At 39.7% G+C, this 16,275-nt stretch overlaps 1 protein-coding gene across 1 annotated transcript in view; it reads right to left on the bottom strand.

Moving 5' to 3' along the window:
• LOC127409652 (WD repeat-containing protein 26-like) overlaps window positions 1–14,485 on the bottom strand; it is a 33,691-nt gene extending 19,206 nt beyond the window's left edge. The window contains exons 1-2 of the mRNA XM_051644360.1: window positions 13,941–14,485; window positions 10,249–10,348 (exon numbers count right to left, since the gene is read on the bottom strand). Of these exons, the coding sequence (XP_051500320.1) occupies window positions 10,249–10,348; window positions 13,941–14,155 (315 nt within the window). The 5' untranslated portion in view covers window positions 14,156–14,485. The remainder of the gene's footprint in view (window positions 1–10,248; window positions 10,349–13,940) is intronic.
• Window positions 14,486–16,275: the final 1,790 nt, after the last annotated feature.

Below are 16,275 nucleotides of genomic sequence, written 5' to 3'. Positions count from 1 at the left end.
CTCCAAAATCAGAGCTGATTCCCCTTCCGCTGTTGACATTAACAAATTGTTGAAATTTGGTGGTTTCACAGCAAAATGCAACCGATAACCCCTTACTATTGTGGACAGTACCCAGGGGTGGACTGTGCATGTGCACCAACTCTTCACCCGAACAGCGAGCCAGCCGCTTGAGCTCTCACTCACTGATGGCGGTGGCACCATTCCACTTTTTATTTGTTTTGTTATTATTTCGATACTGTTTGGTGCCCTTGGCACACTGCCTGGATACACAGGGAACATGTTTATTTTCACATTCAACACACTCATGCTTGTGAACTCTCTGCCCCTCATACTGAACCCCGTTCCTCCACACCATTTAAACTGAGAAGTGGACAAACAGTTTTGAACTGAACAGTTTATTTTTTTTTCAAATAGAGCAACCGCTCCATCCCACCTTCTCTTCTTGTTTGGGGGGGGGGGAGGAGAACAGTTTGCTCATTTCTTGAGTAGGGGAGGTGTACAGAAAACCCTGGGTGCTGTCCAGTGTCCCCTCTTTCCCACCTGAGATGCAGCTAGGTTGCCTGCCTCTTCTTCCCTCCCTGGGGATGGGCAGGGCAATGTTTCGCAGCTGCTGCTGGAAAGGATGGCTGGTGCCTGCTGTGTGAGGTGGGGCCTGGGGCGAAAACCCACCTGTCCCCCTTTCTGAGGGGCTGTGAAGCTTGCACGAGCCGCCTGAGACAGGTGTGTAATGACCTTGCGAGGGAGGCATGTCTCAGATGCTTCTTTTTTTCCGGAGATCGCACTGCTGCCTCATGGCTGTGACTGATGCCACAAAAAAGCTTTAGACTCCACCGGGCTTCTCTTTGTCAGAGAGATCCGACACCTCCCAGCCATAATGCCCTCTCTCCCACCACTGAGAGGCCCCTGCTTCGGCCGCAGCTCTGAACTGCCCATCGGGAGGTGCATAAATTCAAATCCGCTATAACGCAGATTTCCTCCCACACTGCTGTCAGGAGGGATGTGGCATTCAGAGCCCTCACTGAAAGAGCCGATGACCTGTACATTTTCTGAAAAATGGACGCAGTAAAGCAATCCGTTTTCCCTGGCAGAGAAGCATTTGCGGAGGAGAAAGCCGCCCGGCGCGTCAGATGGAAGTGGTTAGCCACCGACGATTCCACCGGGGGGGGGTCTCTGACATTCCCATCTCCTGCATATTATGTATGCCAAGGCGTGAGAAACCCTTAACAGGCACCCTGTGTGAAAAGTGTTTATCCCAAAACCTTTTCATCTCTGCCATGCACGGCGGAATGGCAGGAATGTCACTTGTCATAACTAGATTGGACTAATGTAACGGTCTCATTGCAGGCCTCCCTGCATGTGCAATTAGACCCCTGCACATGATCCAGAATGCAGCAGCACATCTGGTCTTTAATGAACCAAAGAGAACACGTTACACCACTCCTCGTCTCTCTCCATTGGCTGCCAGTTGATGCACATATCAAATTCAAGGCTCTGATGCTGGCATACAGAACAGTCACTGGGTCTGCTCCAGCATATCTAAAATCATTTATGCAGAGCTACGCGCCCACTAGAAGCTTGTGGTCGGCTAAGGAATGTCACCTTGTTGTACCAACACAAAGAGGCACCATAACACTTTCCCAGACTTTTAGCTTCATCATACCACGTTGGTGGAACGACCTTCCCAACTCCATCTGTGAAGCTGACTCACTCTCTGTCTTCAAAAAATGACTAAAAACACATCAAGGGGAGCTTAACAAGTCATTAAAAAAATAAAAAATAAAAATTCCTGTTGCACTTTATTCTGTTTTGAATACTATTCTAATGCTAGTGAAACTTTATAATACGGCACTTTTCATACCACTGTCTCCTTAAGATGATTCGCTTATGTTTTCCTCTTTTGTAAGTCGCTTTGGATAAAAGCATCTGCCAAATGAATAAATGTAAATGAATGTACTGCTTTGCGGGAGCGAGATGCGACGGCAGACTCTTCCCATCATACAAGTCCCTTTCTGTGCCCTGTTCCATCTGTTGATATGGCCAGTCAAAAGACAGCTTGGCCACCGCCTGATAGCACATCTCGATCAGATCAAGATCCACGGGTGTCGGGTAAGGGGAACCTCTGCTCTGCCCGCTTGGCAGCCTGGACGGTTGAGGTGGAAGGATCGCATCCTCTTTGTTGTCCTCATCATCCTCAAGAAGGTGATTGCTCACATCGTCATCCTCTTCTCGCCTCTCCTCAGAGACATTGAAAAGAGGAAGGTTCAGCGAGGTCTCCTCCATAATGTCCCCCCAACTTCTGGACTACCAGGTTTTGAGGGTTCATTTTCCACCGGGAGCAGAGAAAGATACGGGTCTCCTTTTCCCGCAGCCAAGACTTGCACTCGCCTTTCACGAACCCTTAACGGGAATCTAACGCAGTGCGGGCAGCACTCAGGATTAGCCAAGGCTGCCTGCGCATGTTTTACCCCTAGGTAAGCGATGCATAGGGGGTTCGAGTCCTTGTCGAAATTACAGCCCCGCAAACACAGATGCGAGAAGGTTCCTTGTCTTTTGATCTGCTTGGATTTGCGGTGGCCATGGTCCAGTGACTATCCTCCTGTCTCACCGCAATGTGTTAGTTCGAGGCAGAAAATCACTTCCTGTCTCTTATTTATCGTAACAATGCGATAAAAACACCTCGGCGGTGCAGTAATACTACCAACCATGACCATCGGTAACGTGGAGAGAGACGATAGAGAAATTACCCACCATAACGTGCTGGAAAATTCTCTGACAATTACAGTTTTTGAAAATATAACCGTGTTTAGCAACGTACCCCGACGGCTCATCCTTGAAAACAGTTAAACGATAGTAATAATAATAATAGTCCCAAAAACTCTGCTGAAGGATAGCTTCCAACTCGATCTCCAAGGGGAAGAGAACGAGAATGAAGTAAAGGCAGGTGACAGTGGCTTATAACAGGAAGGCAGGGCTTCCTGGTCACTGCTGTGACTTGTCTGTCATTGGACAGACGTGGCACTATAAAATTGCTTCCATTGTTTGCATGCACAAGGGCGTTTTCCCATAGTGAGATACCGAACGAATGTTTGAACAAGAATTCATGTCTGTTTAATACTGACTTCAAATTTCACACATCTACACAAATCAAATTGTTTTGTCATACAACTTGTGTTATATTACAGTGACAAGAAATAGAATGCAAACCCTTTGGAATTAGCTGGTTTTCTGCATTAACTGGTCATAAAATGTGATCTTATCTTCATCAAAGTCACCAGTATAGACAAACACAATGTGCTTAAGCTAACAACACACAAAAAATAACCTTTCATGTCTTTATTGAACACATCTCATTAAACATTCATAGTGGTGTGGAAAAAGTGAATCATTGGATTTAATAACTGGTCGATCTTCTAGCAATATCCTCAACTAAGCGTTTCCGATAGCTGTGGATTAGACCTGCACAATGTTCAGAAGGAATTTTGTACCATTCTTCCTTTCAGAACTGCTTTAGATCAGCCATACTGATAGGATGTCTGGTGTGAACTACTCTCTTGAGGTCAATCCACATCTCTATTAGGTCAAGGTCTGGGCTCTGACTGGGCCACTCCAAAATATGTATTTCTTTTGTAACCCTTTCCAACTTTATGCAAAGAAACAATTCATTATTGTAACTTAGATGAAGATCAAACCAGATTTTATGACAAATTTATACATAAATGCAGACAATTCCAAAGGGTTCACATCCTTTTTCTTGCCACTGTATATAAGTGAATGAGGACTGGGGCCATCAAGCTCCATAATATCAAAAAAGCACCATAAAGGAGGTCCATATGGCTTGTGTACTAGGCCCTATATTCCAAGTCTTGTGAAGTCTTACGAAGGCTTTGTGTGAAGAACCAACAACTGAAAACCTTGACGTTAGCCTTAGCTCATGTTCATGACAGAAATACTGATGTCAGATTCATGAACAAATTGTTCATTTGAGTCAGCTCTTTTCAATGAGTTGATTGATCTTGTTGACAAAAATGATTCAAACTGATCTCAAGTTCAACTCACTAACTCAATGATCCAAACAGAGCGGTCAATAGCCCACCAGAGAAAAAGATATATAAAAAAAAATGACTTAAATTTTGGACCGTTTCTCACACTAAGCTTTCATATGACTTTAGAAAACTCGGAAAATAGTGCACAAGTAATATGGACTACTTTAATGGTGTTTTTTTTATTTTTTTTTATTTTGGAGCTTAACCTTGTCCTCATTCACATTCATTATATGAAAAAGGGTAGCAAGGATACTCTTTAAAAATTCCCCTTTTGTGTTCCACTGAAGCAAGCAAGTCATATGATTTGAACAACATGAGAGTGAGTAAATGACAGAATTTTCATTTTGGGGTGCTTTCTGCACTACAGTCATTTATAACATTAAAAGATAGAAGCATGTTGGGAAGCAGGGAAAAGCTTCATTTTAGCACCTTTCGTACTGGTGTTCAGAGAACAAGAAAACCAACCAAGAAATGACTGCAGCAGCATTTAGAACAGTTCCACTGACATTTACACAGAACACCAAGCAAACCTTAAACCAGGAACTGGAGCAATTGCTGCTTGTGCTAATAAAACTGAAGGTGGAAACCATTTCCACTCATCATATTAGCCATCACATAAGATAGAGTTGGTCTCACAGAATTCTAACCTTCCATTCTTACAAAACCAAAATATCTCATCTGCTTCACAAAGTGTTGCCCTAAAGGCTGAATATTACCACATGACACATCTTGGAATCATCAGTTAGAATGGGCTGAAAATAATGAACATCTCTGACACTGTATTATTGTACTCTAGCAGATGCATATGAATTCAAAGCCAACACAGAGTTACATTTTTACTTTTTTTTAATGTTTTAAATAAAAAACATAGCTGTCAATCGATTAAAATTTTTACTCAAATTATTTACATGACATGCCAATTAATTAATTGAAATAAATTGCATATATCAATATTTGCTAAGGCGCCCAAATAAAGATACTTCCATATAAATAATACATAATAATTAAATATTTAATACAAAAGAGGCTTTACATATAAGCCTTCAGTTGACAGCCATCCATTTTGCAATAGAGTTCATCAATCCTGTCACTCACAGTACACATTCTTGCATTCCGTCTGAGCTATTTTTGAGCTGACATGGCTTGTAAAAACACAAAGTTACATGTACTTCAATCTTGAATTGCTCCGGGTCAGGAGGCATGATTAATTGCGTAAATCTTTTAACACATTATTTTTTTATATAATTATTCACACTAAACGAACGTGTTGAATTGACAGCCCCATGAAAAATATTTTTGACAATTTACAAATGTAAAAAATGTGGCTAAAAAAATTATATTTGTGGTTATGAAAATGAAGGGCAATTAAATAAATAGAAAAAAAGCACTGATCAACATATATATCCACATTAACATGACCTTTGACCTGCATTCCACTAAGCATGTGACGGTATCAAATTTTCACATCACGATAATTGCTGAAGCTTTTATCACAGTATACAGTATTATCACGGTATTGAATTACATTTCAAAAATGGGTTGAAAGACAAAGAAACTTTGTTGTTTTCTTAATAACAAGTTTAATTACTCAATGCCACACTGGCCTTTTAAATGAACAGATAAAAAATAACTTTTAAAAATTGGCAAATTATACTCTCTTTTGATAATCTTACACCAGGATTTCCGTTAGCCAGTAATTACCAGTTTTGACCGTTAAAATGTCCTAATGTCCGACAAACATTGTCGGACACAATGTCCGGAGAAAATATTAACACGATGCGTCAGCAATCCCTTTAGTTGATGCCACAAGTGTACAGACAGCATGCCAGTGATAACAGCGGTTCGCTGCCAAAGAGGTTTAAACTTCCCTGACCTTGCGAAGTCCTAATCTGCGACTACATCAGGGGTGTCAAACATACGGACCGTGTGGAGTCATCTCCAGCCCGCATGATGATTTGCAGAAAAAATAAATTAGTAGGCTAATGTTTGAAAACATTCACGTTGATTTAGCCTACAACTTGGGTAAGATGTATTCATGCTATTATTTTATTAGCAACAGCAGAACAGATAAACATTTAAATTTGTGGTGTTGCATGCATGTTATAGCTTGCATGATCAGTGGAATTTGTTTTAATTATGCAGGACTTTCAGCACTCGCAGCGTCACGTGTCTGAGGGTGACACATGTTCCATGTCCACACATTCCCACTGTGAAGTTTCTCTCATGGAAATGATGACAACATGGACAGGTCCAAGGATATTATATGAAATAACTGTGGCACTGTTTCCGTCCCATTGAACTGTTGTTAATTTTAAGCAGGTTTCAGTTTCTTGGCATTTATGTTTGGTTTTAGTTAGGTTTATTGAGGCTAAAGCTCCAGCCAAAGAGCGAGTGGTTCTCTATTTTTCTTGTAAATATTTTTGCTTGATTCCCTTCAACTAATTGTGCGTATTTGTGATGTAACCTCTGGTTAATGAAATTATTAAATTCCGTTTTTCCTTTAGTTCAGAGTTTAAAATCAGCGCCCACAACCCACCAAATGTGGATATTTTATGCGCAGTGGTGGGTTATTTCGGTGGTGGGTGACTTATAATAAGTCTTAGAGTGGCATGTGACAAGAAATGCTGTCAGACACAAAGACGCGCGTTTGAAGAAACACACTTGATTTTATTTTGAAATCAGATGAAAGAAAAGCCGTTGATGCGTGTCTGATTCGCTGTGTATTCAGAGGCGCTCTGCCGCCCATTAGCGCAGTGCTTCTCATGGAACACGCACATGCAGAGTGCTCACTGTTTCTGCTGTTTCAGTCATCTGAAAATAGTTTGCAACTGCAAGAACGGTGTCATCCATGAGAACACTGCAAATGATCTCTGACCTTCTCAAGAGGTGCTCTAAGTTTAGTTCGCTTGATTTCCACGGAACAGTTCACGTTTGCACGCATTGTGAATGCAACTTTGCTTAATTCCAGAAATATGTGGCTGAAAACATAACCATACAAAACAAATGACATGCAGCGACATGATATGAATTGACATAATGAATTGTCATGTGTGTCATCATAATCACTACAGCCTCAGAAGTGATGGTTTCATATATACCTTTATGAATAACCAAATGAGCTGGTAAAAAAAACAAAGTGGTTGATGAAATTGGGCATTCAAAGCCACTGTGGCTGGTGGGCAGAAAAGTTTATTTAGTATTTTTTTACCCCAATGTTAACTATGAAAACAGCATTTTTTTATTTTCCTGCTCAATTTCCTTTGCTCCACCGCTGAACTACCAGCATCACTAAAGAAATTATATTTGACCCTATTTATAAGCTTGCAGTATGAATTGAATGTGGTGACATAAAAAGTGTGCACCATGAAGTAACACCAGAACAGCGCACCTTTCTATTGAGCCAGTGCTTTTAAAACAGTGATTCACCAGCTCAAAAGTTCTCGTTTTGAATCAGTCTGACGAATCCATCAGTGAATGAACTTACTGAATTACTCAGAGGGGCAGAATGAATGTGATTTTCTGTAAGCTGCTCTCAGTCATGTCTCAAAATTTTGTTAAAGATAATTAATAATTTTAATACATCATTTTTAAAGTGATTTAAACAAAGTTAAAGTATATACACTGGTGGCCAAAAAGTTTGGAATAATGTACAGATGGAAGGAAATTGGTACTTTTATTCACCAAAGTGGCATTCAACTGATCACAATGTATAGTCAGGACATTAATAATGTGAAAAATGACTATTAAAATTAGAACAAAATTCAGAAATTCTTAAACTACTTCAAAGAGTTCTCATCAAAAAATCCTCCACGTGCAGCAATGACAGCTTTGCAGATCCTTGTTATTCTAGCTGTCAGTTTGTCCAGATACTCAGGTGACATTTCACCCCACACTTCCTGTAGCACTTGCCATAGATGTGGCTGTCTTGTCGGGCACTTCTCACACACCTTACAGTCTAGCTGATCCCACAAAAGCTCAATGGGGTTAAGATCCATAACACTCTTTTCCAATTATCTGTTGTCCAATGTCTGTGTTTCTTTGCCCACTCTAACATTTTCTTTTTGTTTTTCTGTTTCAAAAGTGGCTTTTTCTTTGCAATTCTTTCCATAAGGCCTGCACCCCTGAGTCTTCTCTTTACTGTTGTACATGAAACTGGTGTTGAGCGGGTAGAATTCAATGAAGCTGTCAGCTGAGGACATGTGAGGCGTCTATTTCTCAAACTAGAGACTCTGATGTACTTATCCTCTTGTTTAGTTGTACATCTGGACTTCCACATCTCTTTCTGTCCTTGTTAGAGCCAGTTGTCCTTTGTCTTTGAAGACTGTAGTGTCATTGCTGCACGTGGAGGATTTTTTGATGAGAACTCTTTGAAGTAGTTGGAACTGGAAAAGAGTGTTATGGATCTTAACCCCTTTGAGCTTTTGTGGGATCAGCTAGACTGTAAGGTGTGTGAGAAGTGCCCGACAAGACAGCCACATCTATGGCAAGTGCTACAGGAAGTGTGGGGTGAAATGTCACCCGAGTATCTGGACAAACTGACAGCTAGAATGCCAAGGATCTGCAAAGCTATCATTAGCCTAGTTTCCATCCACTTTTCGCACTATTTTGTTATCGACAAAGTGAAAATGCGTAAAAATTATTTTGCGAAATTTGCCGTCTTCTGCCTGTTTCCATTCAAATGGCCTTTTATCGATAAAAATGGTGTGTGTGATGACGTCATGCCTAAAAAAAAACACTTTGTCGCATAAGTTTTGGTTTAAAGCAAAAGAAATCTGACCTGAAGCCTTTTCCATACAGAAATGTGTGTTTATCGCTAACTCGACTCCCAGATGTTCCTAATTTTTTTTCCTCTGAAGTTTTGGTAAAATGGGGAGAGTATTGAGACAATTCATTAAAATTAGCCAGCTTACTGTCATTTTAATTTCACAAATAAATGCAATCAGAAGATGAGGAATTGCAATCAAATGGGAACAGTTGCCCTTCTGATAGGACTGTAATATCGGTCCTGATGTTGCGCCTATCACAGGTTGCACCGGTTCCGACCCGAAAGCGAATCGTCATGGCCCTGTTCAAGCTGGCAACCTGCACCAAGTAGTGGGGGAAACTTTCGGTCTTAATATGAGGACCATCCATCAGTGTGTGTATATGCTGTGTGCACAGCTATTAAAGAAAAATTGATGCGGTGTAACATCAGTGTTTATGATACATTCCTGATATTCAATAGGCTATTTTGAACAATCATCTAATCTAAAGCATTGCCATCACAACTGCATTACGTCCCGCATATTTGTCCAGCAACTTTTTACGACCAACTGAACTTGATTGTCATCTAAATTTTATTTTAGCCTCACAATGCAATATACATTTTCTGAAGCTCAGCAAATGCGTTCCAAGGTAATGAGAGTTATTTGTGAGAGATGAGAGATTTAAAATATTTAAACATTTTAAAATGTTCAAAAGCTCATTTTCTGAAAGTGAACTCAGCATTGGACAAATAGTTCTGATAGTTTATAGTCTTGAAAAGTGTAGAACATTCTGAGAATGTCATTCAGCCGACTTTATCGTCTACAGAACAGGGTAAGGCTAATTTAAGTTTGTGTAAAGAAAAGGCAAGTATATAGGTCTATTTGTTTGGTAATTAAATTATTTTAATTTAATGCTTTTTTCACTTGGTAATTTATTTAATTTAATACAGGGAAATGTGCTGGCATTTTTTCAATAGTAAACTAAACAATAATTTAATAGAATTGGGCTGTTAGTGTTTCAAAAAAGCACACTGAAGCGTTTCTCCTAGTATTGTGTATTTATTTTTAATTTAAAACATCTTTGTCCACAGAAATATGTTATTTTGTATTTTGGTCTAATTCCATGACTGCCATCTATTATTTTGAATGGTGCAGAAAAGCAACTTCAAAAAACACCATCGTTTCACTTTAGAAGACATTAATTTAACCAGTGGAGACTTATGGATGACTTTTATGCTGACTGTCAATGATTTTTGGAGTCAAATGTGTTCTGCTGAAGAAAGAAAGTCATACACATCTGGGATGGCATGAGGGTGAGTAAATGATGAGAGAATTTTTATTTTTGGGCGAACTATCCCTTTAAACCCCCTTCACGTCTCTCCCGATCTAGAACGTAAAGAACTTCACATTTATACCATCATGACATTATAGGAGACAGGTGAAGATTTGAGACAGCTCACCTTGTCCCATTCTCCTTCCATGACATGGTTTCGAAACTTTGTAGCTGACGGATGCTCCAGTCTACAGCCCGATTCCTGCATTAACAAGTCCACCGTCTGACTAGAGAGAAAGAGAGAGAATGCAAATCACACATGTGCAATTCTAGAGATTTCAAGCATGTGTCCTACTGCAGTTCATGCTGTTATATTTATATATTATTAATAATAATTAATAATTATTAATTAATTAATTAATTAAATTATATTAAATTATTAATTATAATTATAATTATTATTATTATTATATATTTCTTTAAAATCATCCGTTGTTTCTTCAGGAACAGAAGTAGCCAAACCAGCACATAATCAGGAGGTTAGTGCTTTTTAAAATGGTTTAAAGTTATGTTTATTCTGCTTTTTTCATACTCAAATCACCATCACATATTAAAAGCATGGATGAAAACTCAAACGGCTATCAATGATTCATAAAACAGGTCCAAGTCGTAAAAGGGGTCAAGACATGAGGAATCAAATTTCACTTGATCTTTTGACATATAAAAATGTCATTGTACAATAAAAACACACTATAAGTTTCAGAACTCAAAACTTCCTCTTTACTGCAAAAAGAGCATTTGTTAAAACCAAGCTGCCAAAATGACTCGATCTCTACTTCCTCCACATTGTGATGTCACACTGTGTTAGACATTTGCATCTGACCGTCTTCACAACACCACATCAACACCTACTTTAACTTATTACTCCTGTAGCCCAGCCAGTAGTGGTGAGCAGTGAGATGGCAAGAAGAGAGAGCAGGTCAGTCGAGCAGAGAGCCAATCATAACAGTGGGTGTGTCCTCTCAAGTCTTAAAGGAGAAGCAGCACCAAAACCAAGCATTTCTGACAGAGGGTCAGAATGAGGGTGGAAAATGATCATGTTTTTCCAAAATATATGACTACCTTCTGTGCAAAAAAAACCTTATTAATATCATAAGTGAACCTCAAGGAATATATTAAAATAAAAAGTCATGTCATGACCCCTTTAATATTGAGTTACATTTTAGGCATAATATGGCCAGTTTTTTGACTAGGCCTATTTTGCACCTCTAATGACAATAGCGCCAAATGATGCCAACAGTATTATTCATCTAATTTTCATTTTTAGGTTAACTATCTCTTTAGTGTATTTATTATGTAGTCCCTAATGAATAGAAGCAATAAGGCACTCCAGCAGCCCATGCTATATTGTGTATATAGTGCTATATGGTCATGTCTGTTTTCCCTAATAATGGCCTATAGGGGGTTTACAATCAAGAAAGCTCTGACAGAGTATTTTGACAGACAGGAATGTGTAAGTGTTTTGAGGGCCGGTTTGAAATTGAGCATCATTCTCTGCCAGAAAGTAAAAATAATGTGTTGACACCTTTAGCTAAGACTATATTCACAATAACGCACAGCCTCTCAAACCTTACTGCTTATACTTAGTGTTAAAGAGTAGAAACAAAACACTAAATCATGTTAACATGACACAAGGGCGTAGCAGCCACGGGGGAAGTCCCCCACACTCTTGTGATTTGGTCCCCCGCACTTTTTCAAGCTAAACCCATATCAAGTCCAAATGGTGGACTTGTATGCAGTATTCTTTGCGTTTTGTTACTTTGGGGAGATTGAGTGACCATCCAACCAATCACAGGTGAGTTTCATGAGCCGAAACAACCTTTATGTAATAGGCCGTCAGTCAGACAGTCTAATCAAAGCAACTCCGTTCAGTTCTACAAAGTTGCTTTCAATAATGCTCATTTCTCCATGTTTTTTTTTTTTTTTAATCGGCACTGATGATCTAATTAATCTAGAGATGAGGAACATACAAACGATAGTTATTTATCAGCATATCGTTCTTGATTGGCAGCATTATGTGAAATGCAATGCAGAAAACAAAGGACAATCCTTCTTTTAAGCACACATTGTATGTGGAGTTTATATCAGTGCATGAGTCTTCATTAAGTTATGCTTTTTACATTATGTTTGTGAGGTATTAGTTTGATTGATTGTTTTTGCCAATTTAAGCAGATTACTAGATCTGTGTTATGTAAAGCTATTTTTAATATCAGCTCGTTTTTTTTTCCTGTTTTTTGCTGCGTTCTTAAAACACTTAGGCATTTTACTGTTTGTCAATTATGTAGACACACTTTTTTATACATGAAAACGTAGACATTATTGAAACTCATAACTATTATAAGACTATTAATGTTGTCTTTTGATAAAAGTCATGCTCAGCAGCTCAAAAACTGTAGGGAAATTATAGATTTGCTTTGTTTTTATAATGCTTAAAACCTCTACTAAAGTCTCTTTGTAGGTCTGTAGACATACAAATTTTAAAGGATTAAAATTTCCTTTTGATCATTGATTGTGACTAACTCATTTCACACAAGACACTCATTTGTCACCACCTTCTGGCATCACCAGAAATGGTCACTGAACGAGTCATTAAATGGATCTGAACAAATTTTGGTTAACGTAGTCAAAACACTCGAGCCACTTGGATACATTAAAATCCCACAATGCACAAGCACAGAGTAAAAAATAAAGACGATTGTGCATGTGCACAGTTTTATTGTAATTGATTAAATAATTTATTCAGGACCAGCTTGTGCTCAGTCTTTTATTGTCATGTGTGAAACAGAAGCAAGTGCTCCACAAGATGCCCTTTATTATTGCAGCGAATTTTGCAATTAATTTGCAATACTTGAATCTTTAAAATACTACAAATATTAAAAGTATATAATACATACATATTAATATAATACTTATAAAAATACTTGTAATATATTAATACTGCTCTAAGTGCTGGGTCTCTGCACTCCCCCCCCCCTTTTTTTAATGACTGCTACGCCCCTGCCATGACACTAGTCAGGCCAAGGGTTTCCGAGTATAAAAGTGTTTTTCTGTGTCTGAATGCAGAGACTCAAATGAATGACGTCATCCTATGATTACAAAAGAAAGCGAGAGAACGAGAGAGAGAGACAGGCAGACAGAGTGTGAGGGGGGAGGGGTTAATGTTTTCATCTTTCTTCATGCTTTTAGTCCATCTTGTTTTTCAACTCTTAGACACGAATGTGTTCGTACTTTGATTTGGATTCTGTTATGAATTTGTGTTTTGGTTTGAATCTGCATTGCAGTTGATGATGGCTTTAGCAGATCTTCACTAAAATTAGATTCAAGCTTCAATTCTAATAAAAACCAGCTGCAACACACACACACACATTCCACAGCCGCCATTAAACCACAAACACAATCAAAGGCCGGATGATTATCTGATTATCCAACATTGATCAACATATGACATACACAATTGATCAGACACACTGATGGTCATGACTGTCATCTGTTCTGCTCCACGTTAATAACTAGAAAAACAAAAATGTTGATTTCGGGCCATCTGACAGAAACACACAGCTGTCATCTGATCAGATCTCTTTTGTGTGTTATGTGACTGTTTGACATTTGTCTGACATGCTTGGTTTGATTTTTAGATATGTACGTTATATTTTGCTCGATTGTAATGTGATTTAATGCACGCTGATTCGACGTTGTGGGCTTGCGTTACAGATAGCTTCGCTGATTATATATTATGTTTGTGTCGCGACGCTCGCGCTGTCAACCGAGTTTAATCAGAACCCACCCGGTCCGGATTGAATCCTCATGCCTGAAACTTACTTCAGCCCCAACCCGTGTAAATGCTGTCCGATCAGGCGAATGACATCTTCCTCCGCCTGAGACAAGCGCTTCTTCTTCTTCAGGGAGCCCGTGCCCGAGGACCCCGAACCCGAGCCCGCACCGCTGGGGTTCGCATTGTTCTGAAGGCCGTTGGCGTCTCCGTTCTGCGCGCCGGCCGTATGATTCTGCTCCTGTCCAGTCCCGTTCGACTGCATGTTGTTGCCGGTTCGGCTGAGGTGAGTCGCTGACGGAAGGCCCGCTGAAGCCCCTGACTCTCCTGCTCCCTCCGCCGCCGAGGCTCGGTGCTTCTTCCGCGGGGGCGGCGACGCTCCACCGGTGTCCGAGTCGGAGGAGGAGGAAGCGGAGGCCAGAGTTTCCTCACCGAGAGCGGCCGTGGTTAGAAGCCGTTGAAGCCCGGTGGAGGAAAAGAGGCGTCGGGCTCACGCGGTCCAGATCGCGTTCCGTCGTGCGAGTGTCGTTCGTGTTGTTGTTTCTCTTCAAACTGCTGCATAAGTAATGTCGTCCAGACGCGCTGACGTCACCGGATATTCCCCTGCTGCCTCACTTCCGGCCAGCGATCTAACTAACAGGGGGCGCAGTTTGCAAGATATTATCAATAAATTATCACTTATGGAGACTTTACATTATTCTCCATGATCTGAAACAAATTTTCATAGCAGTGGGTCTATAAAAGACGTATAAACCCATTACTGGTTTATGATAGACCTTACAATATAGTCCCCACTCAAATAAAATACTCTCCTTCAATCAGCATAACAATCTTTCTGTCATTTTGTTTACATTTCTTTTCAGTTCAACTTTCAATACATTTCTTTATTTATAACTTGAGTGGCTAATACCAAGTTTTTCTCTTTGTTTAGTAATATCTGACCAAGGTAACCATGGTGACCAAATTGCAAATATTTACATTGGCAAACATTATTAAAACTCAACAAGACGGTATTAAAGTTTGGCTCTTTTTAATGTACCTTGTAAAGAGTCTTGTAAAGATATTTTACATCAGGCAAACAAAATGATTTTAAACACTGAGAATGGCAAATCCACACATAGAACTGCAAAATCAATAATCTACAAATATTCCACACATTCTGAGAACTGAATCTATAACCATGAGTTTAATCAAAGCACACATGAGACAAACTGAGCATCAGAAGTGAAACGCAAGTGGATCACCGGTACATAGCATATATCAGACACCACCTTTGTATTTGAGCTATGGACCTGAAGAAGTTTTACTATTAAAATGCCATTTAATCAATGGCGAATTCTCAGGGCCAGCAAAGCCTTCTCTGCTTGCCTAACATGCCAAATAAATAAATATTTTTCATCCTTTAATTCTCTATCACCTTTTTGCCTATGTATTTTTAATCGCTTTCCACTCTTAATTAATCTACAAACAAATAGAGAAAAACTTAAAGTTTATCCAGTCAGAATTTATTCCTTGATACTTACAAGCAAAGTGTTACAACTGTTTCACAAATCACGTCCAAAGCAACAGGTGAGTCTGAGCTCCACCCCCTCAGCCCTTCAGACTTTCTACAGAATCCCTCAACAGTGCAAATGAATGGGAAACTAAAGTCAGATTGTCAGATTGTCAGATTGTCAGATTCATCAGCCAATCAGATTGATTTATTTGTTCTTGGTGGGTGGGATATGTCCCGGTCAAGGCCTTCTAGCTGGCCTTGAGTGACGCAATCACACTTTAAGTGACGTAATTTGAAAGCAAAGAGCGCAAGATCTCGTTGACGAGTTGGCTGTTATCACTGCAGCTATCGCCATTCAGAAAGAGATCCTTATGGATTTACAAACCTGAGATGTTCTGCATGACCGTGTGATTGCTTAATTTATTAATCATGAAAGGAGGACTGATTTTCACCTCAAGTAAATTGGTAAGTGCTTTTTGCATTGTTTTAGCAACATCAGGTGTTTTCTAAGTGTAAATTAGGCTGCTTGAGCATTCAGTGTCAGATCAAGTTTTGAAAAGTAGTGCTGTGTTCCATTCAACTCGGAAAGTCGTATTTTACCACTTCCTACTAGGAAAAGTGCAATGGAATGCATCTTGAAGTCAGAATTACAACTTGTAGGCTCCTGCAGAATTTCTCAACACCGATTTCACTGAGATGCAGGGGCATGATGTCACACAAACATGATGCCAATGTGTGAACGGCTTGTAATGCAACTTAAAAAAATGAGCCCTTCCTGGACTTCCTAGGTTGCCTATTAAAGCCTGTAGACTGATTTTCATGTGAAGGGAGCGGGTCGCTTTTGCCGGGAAAATCCAAAGGATGTGACGTTTATGCGCGATCCCGAGAGC

This window comes from Myxocyprinus asiaticus, chromosome 19, assembly GCF_019703515.2.
Source record: "Myxocyprinus asiaticus isolate MX2 ecotype Aquarium Trade chromosome 19, UBuf_Myxa_2, whole genome shotgun sequence".
NCBI classification, from domain to species: Eukaryota; Metazoa; Chordata; class Actinopteri; order Cypriniformes; family Catostomidae; genus Myxocyprinus; species Myxocyprinus asiaticus.
This window is presented reverse-complemented; position numbering and strand designations above follow the sequence as displayed.